This window comes from Trematomus bernacchii, unplaced genomic scaffold (genome assembly GCF_902827165.1).
Source record: "Trematomus bernacchii unplaced genomic scaffold, fTreBer1.1, whole genome shotgun sequence".
NCBI lineage: Eukaryota > Metazoa > Chordata > Actinopteri > Perciformes > Nototheniidae > Trematomus > Trematomus bernacchii.
In genome coordinates this window covers 3,319,030-3,331,977 of record NW_022987469.1, presented here as the reverse complement: position 1 = coordinate 3,331,977, position 12,948 = coordinate 3,319,030, and the positions used below count along the sequence as shown (strand labels likewise).

Below are 12,948 nucleotides of genomic sequence, written 5' to 3'. Positions count from 1 at the left end.
AGATTGAGGTTGCCTTCACGGTAAACAGAATTTGCGGGTAATGTAAAACTTCCACATAGAATAGAACAAGAACAGCGGTATCAGGTGCAAATGAGACGTTCACGAGCCCAAAAGAGTGGCTGGGGAATGAAGAAAAACACCGACAACAGATCTGTCCTCTCATATCCAGCACAAAGTATCTGTTTCTGAAACAAAATAGAAGCAAATGTAAAACTCCAAACTCTTTCTTTCTGTCTTTCTTTCATTCTTTCTTTCTTCCTGTCCATTCCGCCTAACTTTAAGGTGTTCATATGCTTTTTTGACTGTGCTCCATAAAAAACGAAAGAAATAATGGAAAGCTACGTGCCTCTGCCAAGGATTGAGCACATCTTTGTTGCTTTAAATGCACTCTAAAAATAATTCCAGGGCGAACAGGGACAGTTCATCACTGAAAGTAGCGGTGGGGCATGATGAGTCTGCTGCAGTGTTGTGTATCCAGTGAAAAGGCATTATTGAACATGTAAGTGCATTTAGGCCTCCAGCAATCCAGCAGCCACCCACACATTCTCTGAGTGGTCACGTCCTACAATGTGGCTCATCACTTCAATTGCTATGGGCATAGATTTGTCTCATAATTATTTGTTTGAACATAAAAATAATTTGTGTGTAAATATGTGATTTGTAAATGTAAAACACCATCCACAAATGCATTTAAAAGATTTGCAAACTCACAAATAAATTTGCAAATGTAAAACGGATCTGCAAATACGCTAAATATTTTCACAAATAAAAAAAAGATCTGTGAATATCTCTTTACTTTCGATCAGGCATTTGTACATCCATTTTGTATTTGTCAACCAAAAATGCGCTTGTGGATCTCAAATCTCTGCCTCTGGATCTCAAATCTCTGCTTGTGGATCGTCTTGCACACACGGAGTTTTGAGACAAACTTTCCGCCGGTCTCGGCTCAAATCTGCTCGTGTCACTCACTCGGTTATTTTCGGAAACCACTTGATGGCCTGCTGATGACGACATTTCCGCATGATTTCAAAGTAAGAGCATGATGGTTTGTTTAATGCGCTGTTTTTGTATTGAACAGCGGAACGTTAGATGCATTCTTTATCACCATCATCATCATCATCATCATCATCATCATCATCATCATCATCATCATCATCATGTTATAGTGATTATTAATTCCGCCGTTATAAATAACTGCTGATAACTGATATATTGTTAAAAAGAGGGGCCTATCAATTTCTGGTGCCATGACTTGAAAGACCTGATGTATCGCAGCGAGAGGCAGACGGCTTCGTAAAAATACGTTACGTTTAATTTTTATAAAAAGCCCCTAACAATAAGTGCAATAAACCATGAAGGTACATCTCAAAACTGTAAGAAAAATGCAGTAGCCTACAGTATATCGTCTTAAACTAAGTCCAAACTATTTTTTTTGTGTAAAAAAGTATAATTTGAGAGTGAAATATCAACAAGTGATAAAGAGGCTACTTTAGATGTAATTTTTGAACGATGACATGAGATTTTTGAACATTTTATTAGGTGTGTGAGTGTGACTACTGGGATCATGTCAACATCAGTGGTAACATAACTCAACATGTCTGACAGTTTCACTCCGTGGCAAACAATAGAATCTATCAAAAACATTACACATTGTCTGGGGAAAGACATGTTTATACACTTTACTGTGATTGGAAAGGATTTCATTTGTCTGTAAAACATGCAAACATGCCTGAAACTAGGACTGAGCTGTGTACGGGGGTAGAAAACATGCACGGTAAGAGAGGTGTCTTGTTACCATGTCAACACAAAGCATGCTCTCATGGGATCAGCCTGCAGTTGCCGTGGAGACCAGCTAGAGTCTGTAGCAGTGAAATTATGTAAAAAGTATGTGTTTTCTGATAATTGCAATTTATCCCAGGTGAATGACATACTGATGCAAAATCCTGATATTTGAAAAAATCCATTACATCAGAGCTATTGAGAGTATAAATATTTTGAAATGCTTTTCATATATTCACATTTAAAAGTCAATATATCAACTTACACATACAACATTTATACATAGTAAACACTTTGTATTAAGAATGAATCAGTTTACTACTGTTAGTGAAATACGAATATGGTTGTACGTGACTCTCCCATGTAGTATGAGTATTATACATAATATAATAATATACTGTATATAATATGTTAGTGTATAAAAATACTAAATATCTATTTATTTAGGTTAAATATTATAGTTTTTGTATTAATGATCTTGTAACGGACTATAGTCTGTTATATAAGAGCACTTGCAACATGTGATGTAGCTCATACTCAGACTGACTGTCTTTCTTCATGCTGTCCACAACTGGGCCTCGACACTGACATTTAACACTAGGTGACCATGGACAAGAAGTGGATGTGTATGTGTAGAAGTATGTTTTGCATTTGTCTTTTTATGCTGCCATGAACTGTTAACATCACTATTATCTGTTCGATGACATTAGACTAAACAAAAGATTGAACCCGATGACACATAATTCCTCAGGCTTTGTAAGAATTCTGAGTTAAAAAGAGAGCAAGTCCATCTGTATTGTGTTTCTAAAGTGCAGAAAATAAATTTGACTCATAATAGACACATGTATAAGCATGTGCTGTATGACCTGGTGTACTACATGGTGTAATGGGGCTTGAGGTATGAGTTTTACTCAAGCAACTCACAAGTCATCCATCTGTTCTCTGCCTGAGAGAATGAGAGCAGTGCACATAAGGAAAAGCAGCCACATCAACATTAGCTTTGCTGCACCCTTGTCTTTGTGGGTGTATCAACTAGTGTGTGGGAGGAAGTAGGTAGGTGGGGGAGCAAGCATATAACTGTTAGCGGTAAAGTCAGTCAGTCAGCCCACGTGACTGTTGAAGGTAAGCTCGCCACTGTCACTGCACTTCCTTTGCCAAGCAGTCGCTTTCACTTCTGCACAACCTGATCATCATCCAACTCTTCAGGCTCTCCTGCTGATCACACTGTGTAATCTATTTTCTCAACTTGTCCTCTAGAAGCCTTTGCTTGACAGCCAAACACTCAGCCAGCCCTTCTCCTTCACTCACTCTCCTCCTCTCTGCCTCACCACTTTCATAGTGCATCTTCTCTCTCATTTGCATTTGTTCCGCTTCCTCAACAAGAAGCAGTTGACATGAAAGAGCTGTGAGAGAGGAACAGATTGCCTGAGCAGGTACACTGAGGATGGGGCTGTTCAGTGTTCAGCACTCTCTAAGTCAGACGTCTGTTGCTGATTGAAGAGTATTAAGGTAAGTGACTTCTCACTGATTGATTTCACAGTTTTCAGTTGTGTTCTGGTATCTTGGTTTATTCTTGCCTACACACCATCAGGTATTTTCTATTTCATTCCCTCATAAGATGAATAATTATAAATCAAATTAATAGAGACAGAATGAAACAAGAAATGAGTCCAGAGATGTTTGCTTTTTGGTTACAGCTTTGTTAAAGTGTGTTCTTGCTATAGCAGAGGCTGGTTTTCAGAACAAGTTTTGCCTCTTTTTAAACCCTAACCAAAGGCTTTTGTCGGCTGACACTTTATTTGGGAGATGAAAGCTTCTTATGTACGAATGTCAGATCTCAGTCCCTCGCCCCTCTCCTACGTCCCTCCCTCTCTCTTTGTACTGCATATATACATTTCTATGCCTGCATACAAAACACATCTTAAGAGTTGTATTCCTGCACAGCCTGCTCTTAAAATTACTTAGCACGGATTTGAATGCCTCAATTGTTCTCCGCGCTCTGTAACATGAATATTATTGCTAACATTTAAATGTTTCTTTTGGTGCTGTAGAAATGTCTTTCTGGTTGTTATACACATGAACAATTCCAATTGTTTTGATTGCCATATCAGCCATCTATCCTAACAATATTGCATATATGTTATCATTAGTTGCTTTTGTATATGTATATGGTGCTTTGCTCCTGTCTTCTTTTCTGATGATGCTATATGCAAATACTCTCCAAAACACAACACTAATATCCTCCTTATGAGCAACTAGCATCTTGGCTAAAATCGATTGCAATGTTTGATCTGAGGCACAGCAGAGGTCTAATGCAAACTGTTCTTATCTTACAGGTAATTGCAGACCTCGATCTGGTACATCACGACAGCAGCAGGGTTACCATGGAGACTGGCAAGCCAGGATTGCAGAGTGCTTCAGTGCACATCAGCACAGTCGCAGAGCAGAGAGAGGGAAGGATGGACCTCCGGGCTCCACTGACGGCGGTTTACATCCAAGCAGTGCCTCCTGCAGCTCCCCGAGAGCCAGCCACACTGCATGTGGCCATGCCGCCGCTTTACTCCAAGGAGACACTTCCCTTTCTCACACTCCATATTACTGGAGGACTGCAGTGTCAGTCATTGAGTCTGCCCGCGGCTGCTCCTGCAGCCAGACCCAAGTCTACAGGAAAACATGTATGTTCTCACTGTGGGCGGGACTGTATGAAGCCCAGTGTGCTGGAGAAGCATCTCCGCTGCCACACCGGGGAGCGGCCGTATCCCTGCACCACCTGCGGAGTCTCTTTCAAAACTCAGAGCAACCTCTACAAACATAAGCGTACTCAGGCTCATGCTCGCCTCTGGTCTGAGTCAGAGCAGAGCAGCATGAGCAGTCTGGACAGCATGTCCGGCTCCAGAGAGACCTGTACCTCCAGCCCGTCTCTGGACGAGCGGAGCGGGGAGTCCAGCAGCATGGAACAGGATGCCACACCTGCTGACACCAACAGCCCGGCCAGTACTGCAAAGGTCTTCTCTGTACAGACGCAGGGTTCTGTCGGTATACAGAATGCCATGACCCATGCAGGTCAGAAGTCAGAAGAAAATGAATGTGCAAAGGTAACAATAAAAAAACAGAGGACGGAAAATGAGAAACCTCCACTGACTGCCAGTCGACATCTTCCCCTTCAGAGACAAGAAGCCACTCTGTTCTCCAAGCAGTGGGAGAGCTCTGTATCCAGAGGGAAATCCCAGAGCCATGAGAGCACAGACTCAGGCTTCAGTGAGAGCGGGGACCACTACCCAAGCCCCGGCAGCCTTTTAACTGACCACAGTATAGATTCCCTTACCGAATCCACTAAGGAGTATCCTAAAGACACCACCAGCACAAACACAACTTCAGGACCAGGCCAGGCTGAACAGGAACACAAATACATGGCAAGGGAGCAGAAATCACTAGAGGAGCACATATCGAAGCTGATTTCAGAGAACACAGCTGTTGTGGAGGACAAACAGCTGGAAAACGTTAGGCCACGAAAGACAGTTCTGTCCCAGCAGGGTAGCATTGACCTCCCCATGCCGTACACATACAAGGACTCCTTTCACTTTGATATGAGGATCAGTAAGGCTCCAAATGTTGGGTTACAAAGACACAAGAAGCCCAACTTCTACACCTCCGTGCCCACTCAGCGATCCAACACCGTGGAGCATGCCCCCCTCATCCGCAGCCACTCCCTCCCTTTCAGTGTGGCCCTCCTGCAGCCGGACAGGAGCAGCCCAACATCCTGCTATCAGAATGATTATGTAAGAATCACTCCGGCAGGTTTTGTTCAGCCTGTGAACCAGCATACATCCCCCCACCGCCCACTGGTCCGGCAGACAGCCGTAGATGGCAACCACGCAACAGACGCTCTTTTCACAAGTTCATCTGTGGAGGAGGCCAGCACCGGCAGTCTCAGCTGCGACGGTGACGGTGGTGACATTTGTGGAGAGCCAAGCAGCAGAAAGTTCCGGAGGAAAAAAGCACAGAAGTTTGCCTACAACAAGTGGTACATGTATGGGGGAGGCACATTCAAAAAGCTTTACAATGCTGAAAAGGGTGGTGATGATAGCGTTATCAAAGGCAGGAAATGTCCCACAAACCCAGTGCAGGAGGTTGGGCGGGGCCTGCCAAAGAGTTTGTCAGTAGTTCATAAGGAGACAGTAACAATAACAGATTCAACCATAAACCTCACAAGCAGCAGTGCTACAGTGTGCCATTCAGGCTATCTTCCTGCAGAAACCCCTGTCTTTGCAAAGGTTTTGAATATAAAAAGTAGCCAGCTTCATACATCATGCAGCTCTCTCAGGACACCGCTTCGGAGAAACCTGTCTTTGTCAGTACTGCCAGTTTCTTCAATTGGACCATTGGTTAGCCAGCAAACAGACAGTGTGAGCAGAGCAGAAGCAGGAAGAATTATTGATGCAGACAAACATTTTGACTCCACATTGCAGCTCTGTGGAGACAATATTATCTCTGACAGGAAAAAAAAGAAGACTAATGACAAAATTATTTGCCTTCTGGAGATGGAAACCAAACCTAACACACCGACTCAAAAACACTCTGTCAGTAGCAGTACACCTCAGCAGGATAAAGATCTCAGTTGTATGGACCCTCCAAAAACTCAAAAACACACGGCGCTCAAAGCAGCTCTTCCACCCACGTGCATTATCAATGCAAATACATTGTCTGTTAGCACTTCACCAGCCGACCCCCCCACTGCCAAGGCCAGCTTCCTGCCCAAATACCAGCTAAAGTTACCTCATGATTCTGAATCTGGTGCAATTCCTTCACCGCATGGGGTGGATAAAACAACAGGAAGTGATGGCTGTACTTTCAACTCTGTTCTGTCACCCTGTCAGAGTAAGCAAAGCTTTGCCTCGTTCAAAACTTCTGGGAGGAAAAGTGTTCATCCCGTCACACCAAAGCAAACTTGGGATATCATGAAGACAAATACTCTCAGCTCCACAGAGCAGATCCCCTTGACTTGCACAGCCACAACCCTTTGTCAGGCTGAAAGACTACATCCAAGTGAAACAGTTGGAGTAGCTGTAGTGCACAGGCAATTCTCATCAACCACAACAACCACAGCCGGCCGGCAGAGTTATCAGGCAGGATTATTCAGCACTTCAATACAGTCATCCAAATCATCAGGGGGCTCAGTGTCTGTACTGTTACCCAGACCTGTTGCACCTATGGTTGCACACTGTTATTCTACTCCTTACTTAACCACAGCAAACAATCAGTCATCTCCTGCTGCCATAACAGCTCTATCACAAAATCAGGCTAACCTCCCCCCCCCTCTGTCACACACACAACTCTTGCCAGCATCAGAGCATTTCAGCTCTGTAAACAGTGCATATGGCAGCTCAAACCCCCCTGTGGTGCCTTCTCACATTGTACCGTTGGACCAGATGCGGCCAGATGATCAGAATGTGTTTCATGTTCACACAGCAGACCTCCAGATCTGCCTCCAGATCATATCTGACGAGCAGCTGGCTCTCATTGAACCCCAAATCGAGAGGCAATCAGTCAGTGCCCTCTCACAGAGATGTGATGTGGAAGCAACACTCCCGGAAGTGATCCAGAAAAAGACTCTAAACTTTGATTTGGAACAAAGTGAGTCTTTACCCACACTTAACATGAAGAGAATAAAACCTCCAGTGCCCATTCTATTTGTGAAGGCAGAGCTGACTGAACAGAAAAACTTCACTCAGGCTACACCATCAGCTGAATCTACACATCCTGAAGCACTAGGCCCGTCGCATCGCCCACACAAAAGTTACACGGTCACTGCGACTCAAAGCTCCACTGGTAATGTTACGTCAACTGCTGCTTCACTCAGCGATGTCAAGTCAGGAAGGGGCCAATCTTCCGAGGAGGAACACTCTCTTTCACTGAACTGTTGTGCTGAGGAGCACCGGAGGCTCGGCCGCGGTGGGCTGACCTCTCAAACAAGATCTGAGAGACTGGGCCAAGAAAGACAAAACATACTTAACAATCAAGCAGGTAATGTAGGCACACTTAAAGCTGTGGAGGATGCCTCTGCATATGAAAGCAGGAAGTTAGATAGTGGAAGAATCCATCCCGGCCAGGCCTCCGCAACTGCATGTGCTGATCAACTTTCTGGGTCACTTTCTTCATCTTCAATCAATAAATGCGAACATCCAAGACAGTTGAAGCCACAAGCATCCATCTCCTGCAGTTATCCAGTGCAAACCACATTATCCCAGAACCTTTCACAGAAAAGTGAGCTGTCACAGGATGTAGGCAGTTCAATCCACTCAGAGAAACCCCTCGCTCAGATTGTTCCAGTGTCTTCTAGTATCCAGGTAGAAAGACCTGAAGACGTTCCAGATGTCTTCAGAAGAAATCAGAGCCCTGCTGCAGGTATATGTGAATATTTTAATCAAATTAAGAATGTGTGAATGTGTCATTGATTTCCCTTTGTGGTCGAGAACATCTGATTTTAAATTAAACACTGACAGGAATGGCAAAAAACTGACAATTAGTGTTCAGCCACAGAATTCTGGGAAAATGTAATGATAGTAAAACATTCAGTATCGCCATGACAACCAAGCCTTTAGAGCAGGGGTTTCAAACTTAATTTCATCAGCATTATGGTTGCACTCAAAGGGCCGGTTGTAACTTTAAGACTTTATCAATATACATAAATATCTAATATATATAAAATAAAGTATTAAATTACATTATTGCCTCTGCATTGGCTTATTATTGGATAGGGTAATAACTTCATAATCAACTTCGTCTGAAAGCAGAAGTCTAGGGCAAATAATTGCAAGTCTCTTCAGTGCGCATGTCACAAAATGAGATGCATTGTGGGACATATAGTTTATGGGCAATGAGCTTCTGTAAAGCGACATGTAACCGTATATTAAACGTGTTATATTCTTTGCAAGCTCTTGCGGGCCATATAAAATGAAGTCGCGGGCCGGATTTGAGTTTTGAGTTGGACACCCCTGCTTTAGAGCCAGTCCCTTTCTTCACCTGCCACATGACTTTTCCCCCTGATAGAGGCTTTCCCTGCTGAAGACCATAATGAGGACCCACAATGTGAACATCTCATGACCTCATCTTCATTGCACAGGGTGCTGGGGTTCAGAAAAAACTCTAATGTGACTTACATACATGTAGGCAAGAAAAAGTATGTGAACCCTTTGGAATATCCTGGTGTTATGCATGGATTGGTCATTACATGTGATTTGATCTTCATCTAAATCACAATTGTAGACTAACACAATCCATTTGAACTAATAGCGCACAGATTATTGTATTGTTCTTGTCCATTATGAATAAATCATTCAAACATTCACAGTGTAGGTTGGAAAAAGTATGTGAACCCCTAGACTTTAACGAAAGTAAATTGAGTTAGGAGTTGTCAAACTTTTTTTTGAATCAGTGAAAAAGGATTGGAAATGTTTTGGAGCTTCTATAAAAATCTGTCAAACATTTAAATGTGCCATTCACAAGAAGCATCTGCTGATCCATGCCTCGCAAAAACAGATCTCAGAACACTTACAAACAAAAATGGTTGATTTGAATAAATCTGAAAAGCGTTACAAATTAATCTCCAAGAGTTTATATATTCATCAGTCCATATTTACACACATTGTCTATAAATGGAGACGATTCAGTACTGTGGTATACTCTCCCTAGAAGTGCGCGTCCAGCCAAGATGAATCCAAAGGCATAACGCCAAATAGTCATTGAGATTAAAAAGTATTTTAGAGTAACCACAAGAGGGCCCTGTATGATCGTTTTTAAGACTTCAGACAATTATCAAGTTCCTAGTTGTCCGGATAAAAAAGTATTTTAGAGTAACCACAAGAGGGCCCTGTATGATCGTTTTTAAGACTTCAGACAATTATCAAGTTCCTAGTTGTCCGGATAAAAAAGTATTTTAGAGTAACAGCTGAAGGCTTAAATGTATCATTGGATCCGGTTAACCTCTCAGTTTATGATTCTACTATACGCAAAACATTGGTCAGGCATGTCCATGGCAGAACATTACAGAGGAAGCCACTGCTCTCCAAAATAACACCACTGTGCACCTGAAGTTTTGCCTAAAACGACAAAACTATACTGGGAAAATGTTTTTTAGTCTGATTAAACTATGGTTGCATTAAAGGAAAAGAACAAGCAGCACTACGTATGGCAGAAAAACGTTACCACATACCAACATGTAAACATCATCCCATCAGTAAAGTACGGTGCAAGAAACATCTTGATTTGGGGCTGCTTTGCTGACTCAGGGCCTGGACAGCCTGCCACCATCAAGGGAAATAATAATTTCTAAGTTTATCATGATATCATCATAATAAACATGAAAGATGAAACATGTTTGTGTATTATTAGCTTACGCTCATTATGTGTGTCTCTACTTGTGACTTACATGAAGATCAGATCACATTTAATCACCAATTCATGCTTCAAACCAGGAAATTCCAAAGGGTTGACATACCTTTTATTGCAACTTTATATAATACTTATGAACAGACTGCACTGGGATAGTTCTCACTAAGTGGTTTGACTCAACACATTCTAAGAGAGAAACCAGTTTTAACCACAAGAGGGCCCTGTATGATCACTGTTTTTTTGTTGCAATTTGAACAAATAAATGCAGGAATTATTATTACAAACAAATAATCAAAAGATTTCTCGCTTAAACATCTCTCCATGGCAAACTGAAATCATTGTCAAACCTCACAGTTTCATTATACCCCGTCCTGCATACAAGACTAATGTAGCCACTCGTTTTTTAAGAAGTTTGGGACTTCAGACAATTATCAAGTTCCTAGTTGTCCGGAAAAGACTGGACACCAACATATAGCAGACAGGTGTAGAGGAGTGGGCCGGGGAGGATGTCATTTCCTTACAGCAGCAGACCATTCTAATTCAAAGAGAGAGCGCATGCCCCTTTGTTTTCCATAAAGACACATCTGCCCCTGTCTGCCACAAGAACATGTATTGCTGTCTTGTATTTGGTTGATGGACTGGTAATATGATGTTAGTATGAGATAGATATAAGATATATAACAATAATAATATAATATATTATGATAAAGTATTTTTTGGTGCTTTAGAATAAATCTGTACCAGTTATAGTTTCTACGTTAAGAGTTTTACATTCCCTTAGGGCTGATAGAGGAGGCGCAGACCATGGGCCCAGGAGAGAGCACCCAGCAGGGGGGCTCCCTGCAGGGCCGGGGGGGGGCCCGGCAGAGTGGAGGAACCAAGAGAGACCAGCCCAAGTCACACTGCACACATACAAGTTCACCAGATATGACGAAGTCAGAGGTGAGATGGAATGTGTTCACAGCTCGCTGATGCAGGTTTATTCTACAATTATGTTATCCTCACCCTTTCAGAGTTTCCTCACACATAAATGTACAGCCCAAACAACTTCCAATCATCTCTTGTCCTTTCTATGGTTCCTTACCTCCTTCTTCACATGTGTACATATACTAAACATAAACCCACGCTAAACTACAGACAGGCTAACAGCAAGTACACTTCAAATGCACAGGATGTTCTCCCATCCAGCATTCTTAGTTTCTATTGTTTCATTATCCTTAAACCTTCTACCAATCCCTCACAGATTCACACTATCCTGATCTTGGGATCATGTGGGAGGAGGTTTCAGGTATAATGGGGGTAACATAATGTTGGTCTAATCTATTTGCAGCACAGTAAATATATGAAGGGAAAAGCCTGCAGTTGAATAGATGTACATGAATGAACAGATATTCTAAACGTACATATATTTGACAGAACCACACACAGTGGCAAGTGAGATATCATTTATGAGGCTTTACAGAGATGCTTGCCAAAGATAAACACATCAGCAACACATTATAAGAAAAGCACTTACACAAGTCTTTACTATTATAACAAATCCTTGGATTCTTTTTTCATCATTTTTGTCACTTTAGCTTTGCAGAGCTTGAGAAATGCAGGAAGCAAATGACAAGCTTCAATGGAGTGAGGATTATGATTGTAACACGGTAATACTCTTCTCTTTTGAACAGGAAGAAGACATAGAGGTAAAGGGGAATGCCTTTAAACACTCTTGGCATTCTGAGCAGCGTTCTCCCCAGACACACTCAGGAATGTCTGAGTACCCTCCACAGATCAAGTCAGAAACTCTGCACTCTTCCGGCAGTGGGACCAGCCTTTCCAACTGTCCACAGGCCCCATTGGAAATGAACAACTTCTATTTCTCCGACAGCACTCTTGACCAACAAACACAGAGCTTATGTGAATCTTATCCAAATCAACGTATCAAAGCACAGACCATATTAACAGAAAGACAAAATGCTTTGTCTCCAATTCAACCCAGCCCTCAGCAAACAGGAACATTTTCACAGCAGGACCAGAAGCAGAGCAGCATCAGCGTCCAACATGCCTCTTATTCTGCTTCTGAATTAACCAAGTGTCAGAGTGGGCTAAACCAAGTGTCCAACTCCAAGGTGCTGGGTCATAATGCATTGCTGCCATCAGAGCCTGTTCCACACCTCCAACCTGAGGATGATCAGGACACTGTGGTTAAAGCAGCGAATGACCTCAGGGCGCAGAGCAGTATTTGTGGGGGGGGCGTTTTCGGATGTGCCCAGCTTCATGGCTACCAGCCGGCCGAGTGTGTGCCGGGGATCGGAGCGAGGCCTGTGCAGAGCTGCCAGGAACACACAGAGGACACCAGCAGCAGTGACGATGAAGGCAAGCTCATCATCGAGCTGTAATGTCCACATATGCTTTTTGGACTTTTACCTGCAGCACATATATTCTCTTCAGAGCCAGCAGTAAGATTAAAGGCTGAGTTAGGATAGTGACCAACGCCAAAAAAACACAACAATCTCAAACTGTCATTGACTATTTGGCTATATATTGCTTATCAAAACATTATAAATGTGAAGGTCAGTAGGCAAGTGGGTATTGTGAATTGTTATTATAAGTATACAGTAAAACTGCTCACTCATAACTGTGAAATTCTGACTGTCAGAAATCAGCTGTGATGTGTCTGAGTTCACACACTGACTGTCACACACTGACTGTCACACACTGACTGTCACACACTGTGTTCACACACTGACTGTCACACACTGACTGTCACACACTGTGTTCACACACTGATTG

General features: G+C 42.6%; 1 protein-coding gene across 2 annotated transcripts; it reads left to right on the top strand.

The window, feature by feature from the left end:
* The first annotated feature begins 2,839 nt into the window (after nt 1–2,839).
* Nucleotides 2,840–12,948, top strand: znf831 (zinc finger protein 831). 2 transcript variants are annotated; one of them, XM_034144159.1, is made up of 5 exons: nt 2,840–2,901; nt 3,037–3,288; nt 4,116–8,184; nt 10,952–11,112; nt 11,844–12,948. In XM_034144159.1, exons 3-5 carry the CDS (start codon nt 4,164–4,166, stop codon nt 12,552–12,554), a joined length of 4,893 nt encoding a protein of 1,630 aa, XP_034000050.1. In that variant the 5' UTR covers nt 2,840–2,901; nt 3,037–3,288; nt 4,116–4,163; the 3' UTR covers nt 12,555–12,948. The 2 variants fall into 2 exon arrangements, with proteins under 2 accessions (XP_034000050.1, XP_034000041.1); XM_034144150.1 differs by lacking the exon at nt 2,840–2,901 and having other exon boundaries at nt 2,908–3,288.

Coding starts and splice junctions, on each gene's coding strand:
- znf831 (XM_034144159.1), top strand. CDS start 4,164: ATGGAGACTGGCAAGCCAGGATTGCAGAGTGCTTCAGTGCACATCAGC. Junction 8,185..10,951: donor AAATCAGAGCCCTGCTGCAG/GTATATGTGAAT, acceptor ACATTCCCTTAG/GGCTGATAGAGGAGGCGCAG. Junction 11,113..11,843: donor CAGATATGACGAAGTCAGAG/GTGAGATGGAAT, acceptor TCTTTTGAACAG/GAAGAAGACATAGAGGTAAA.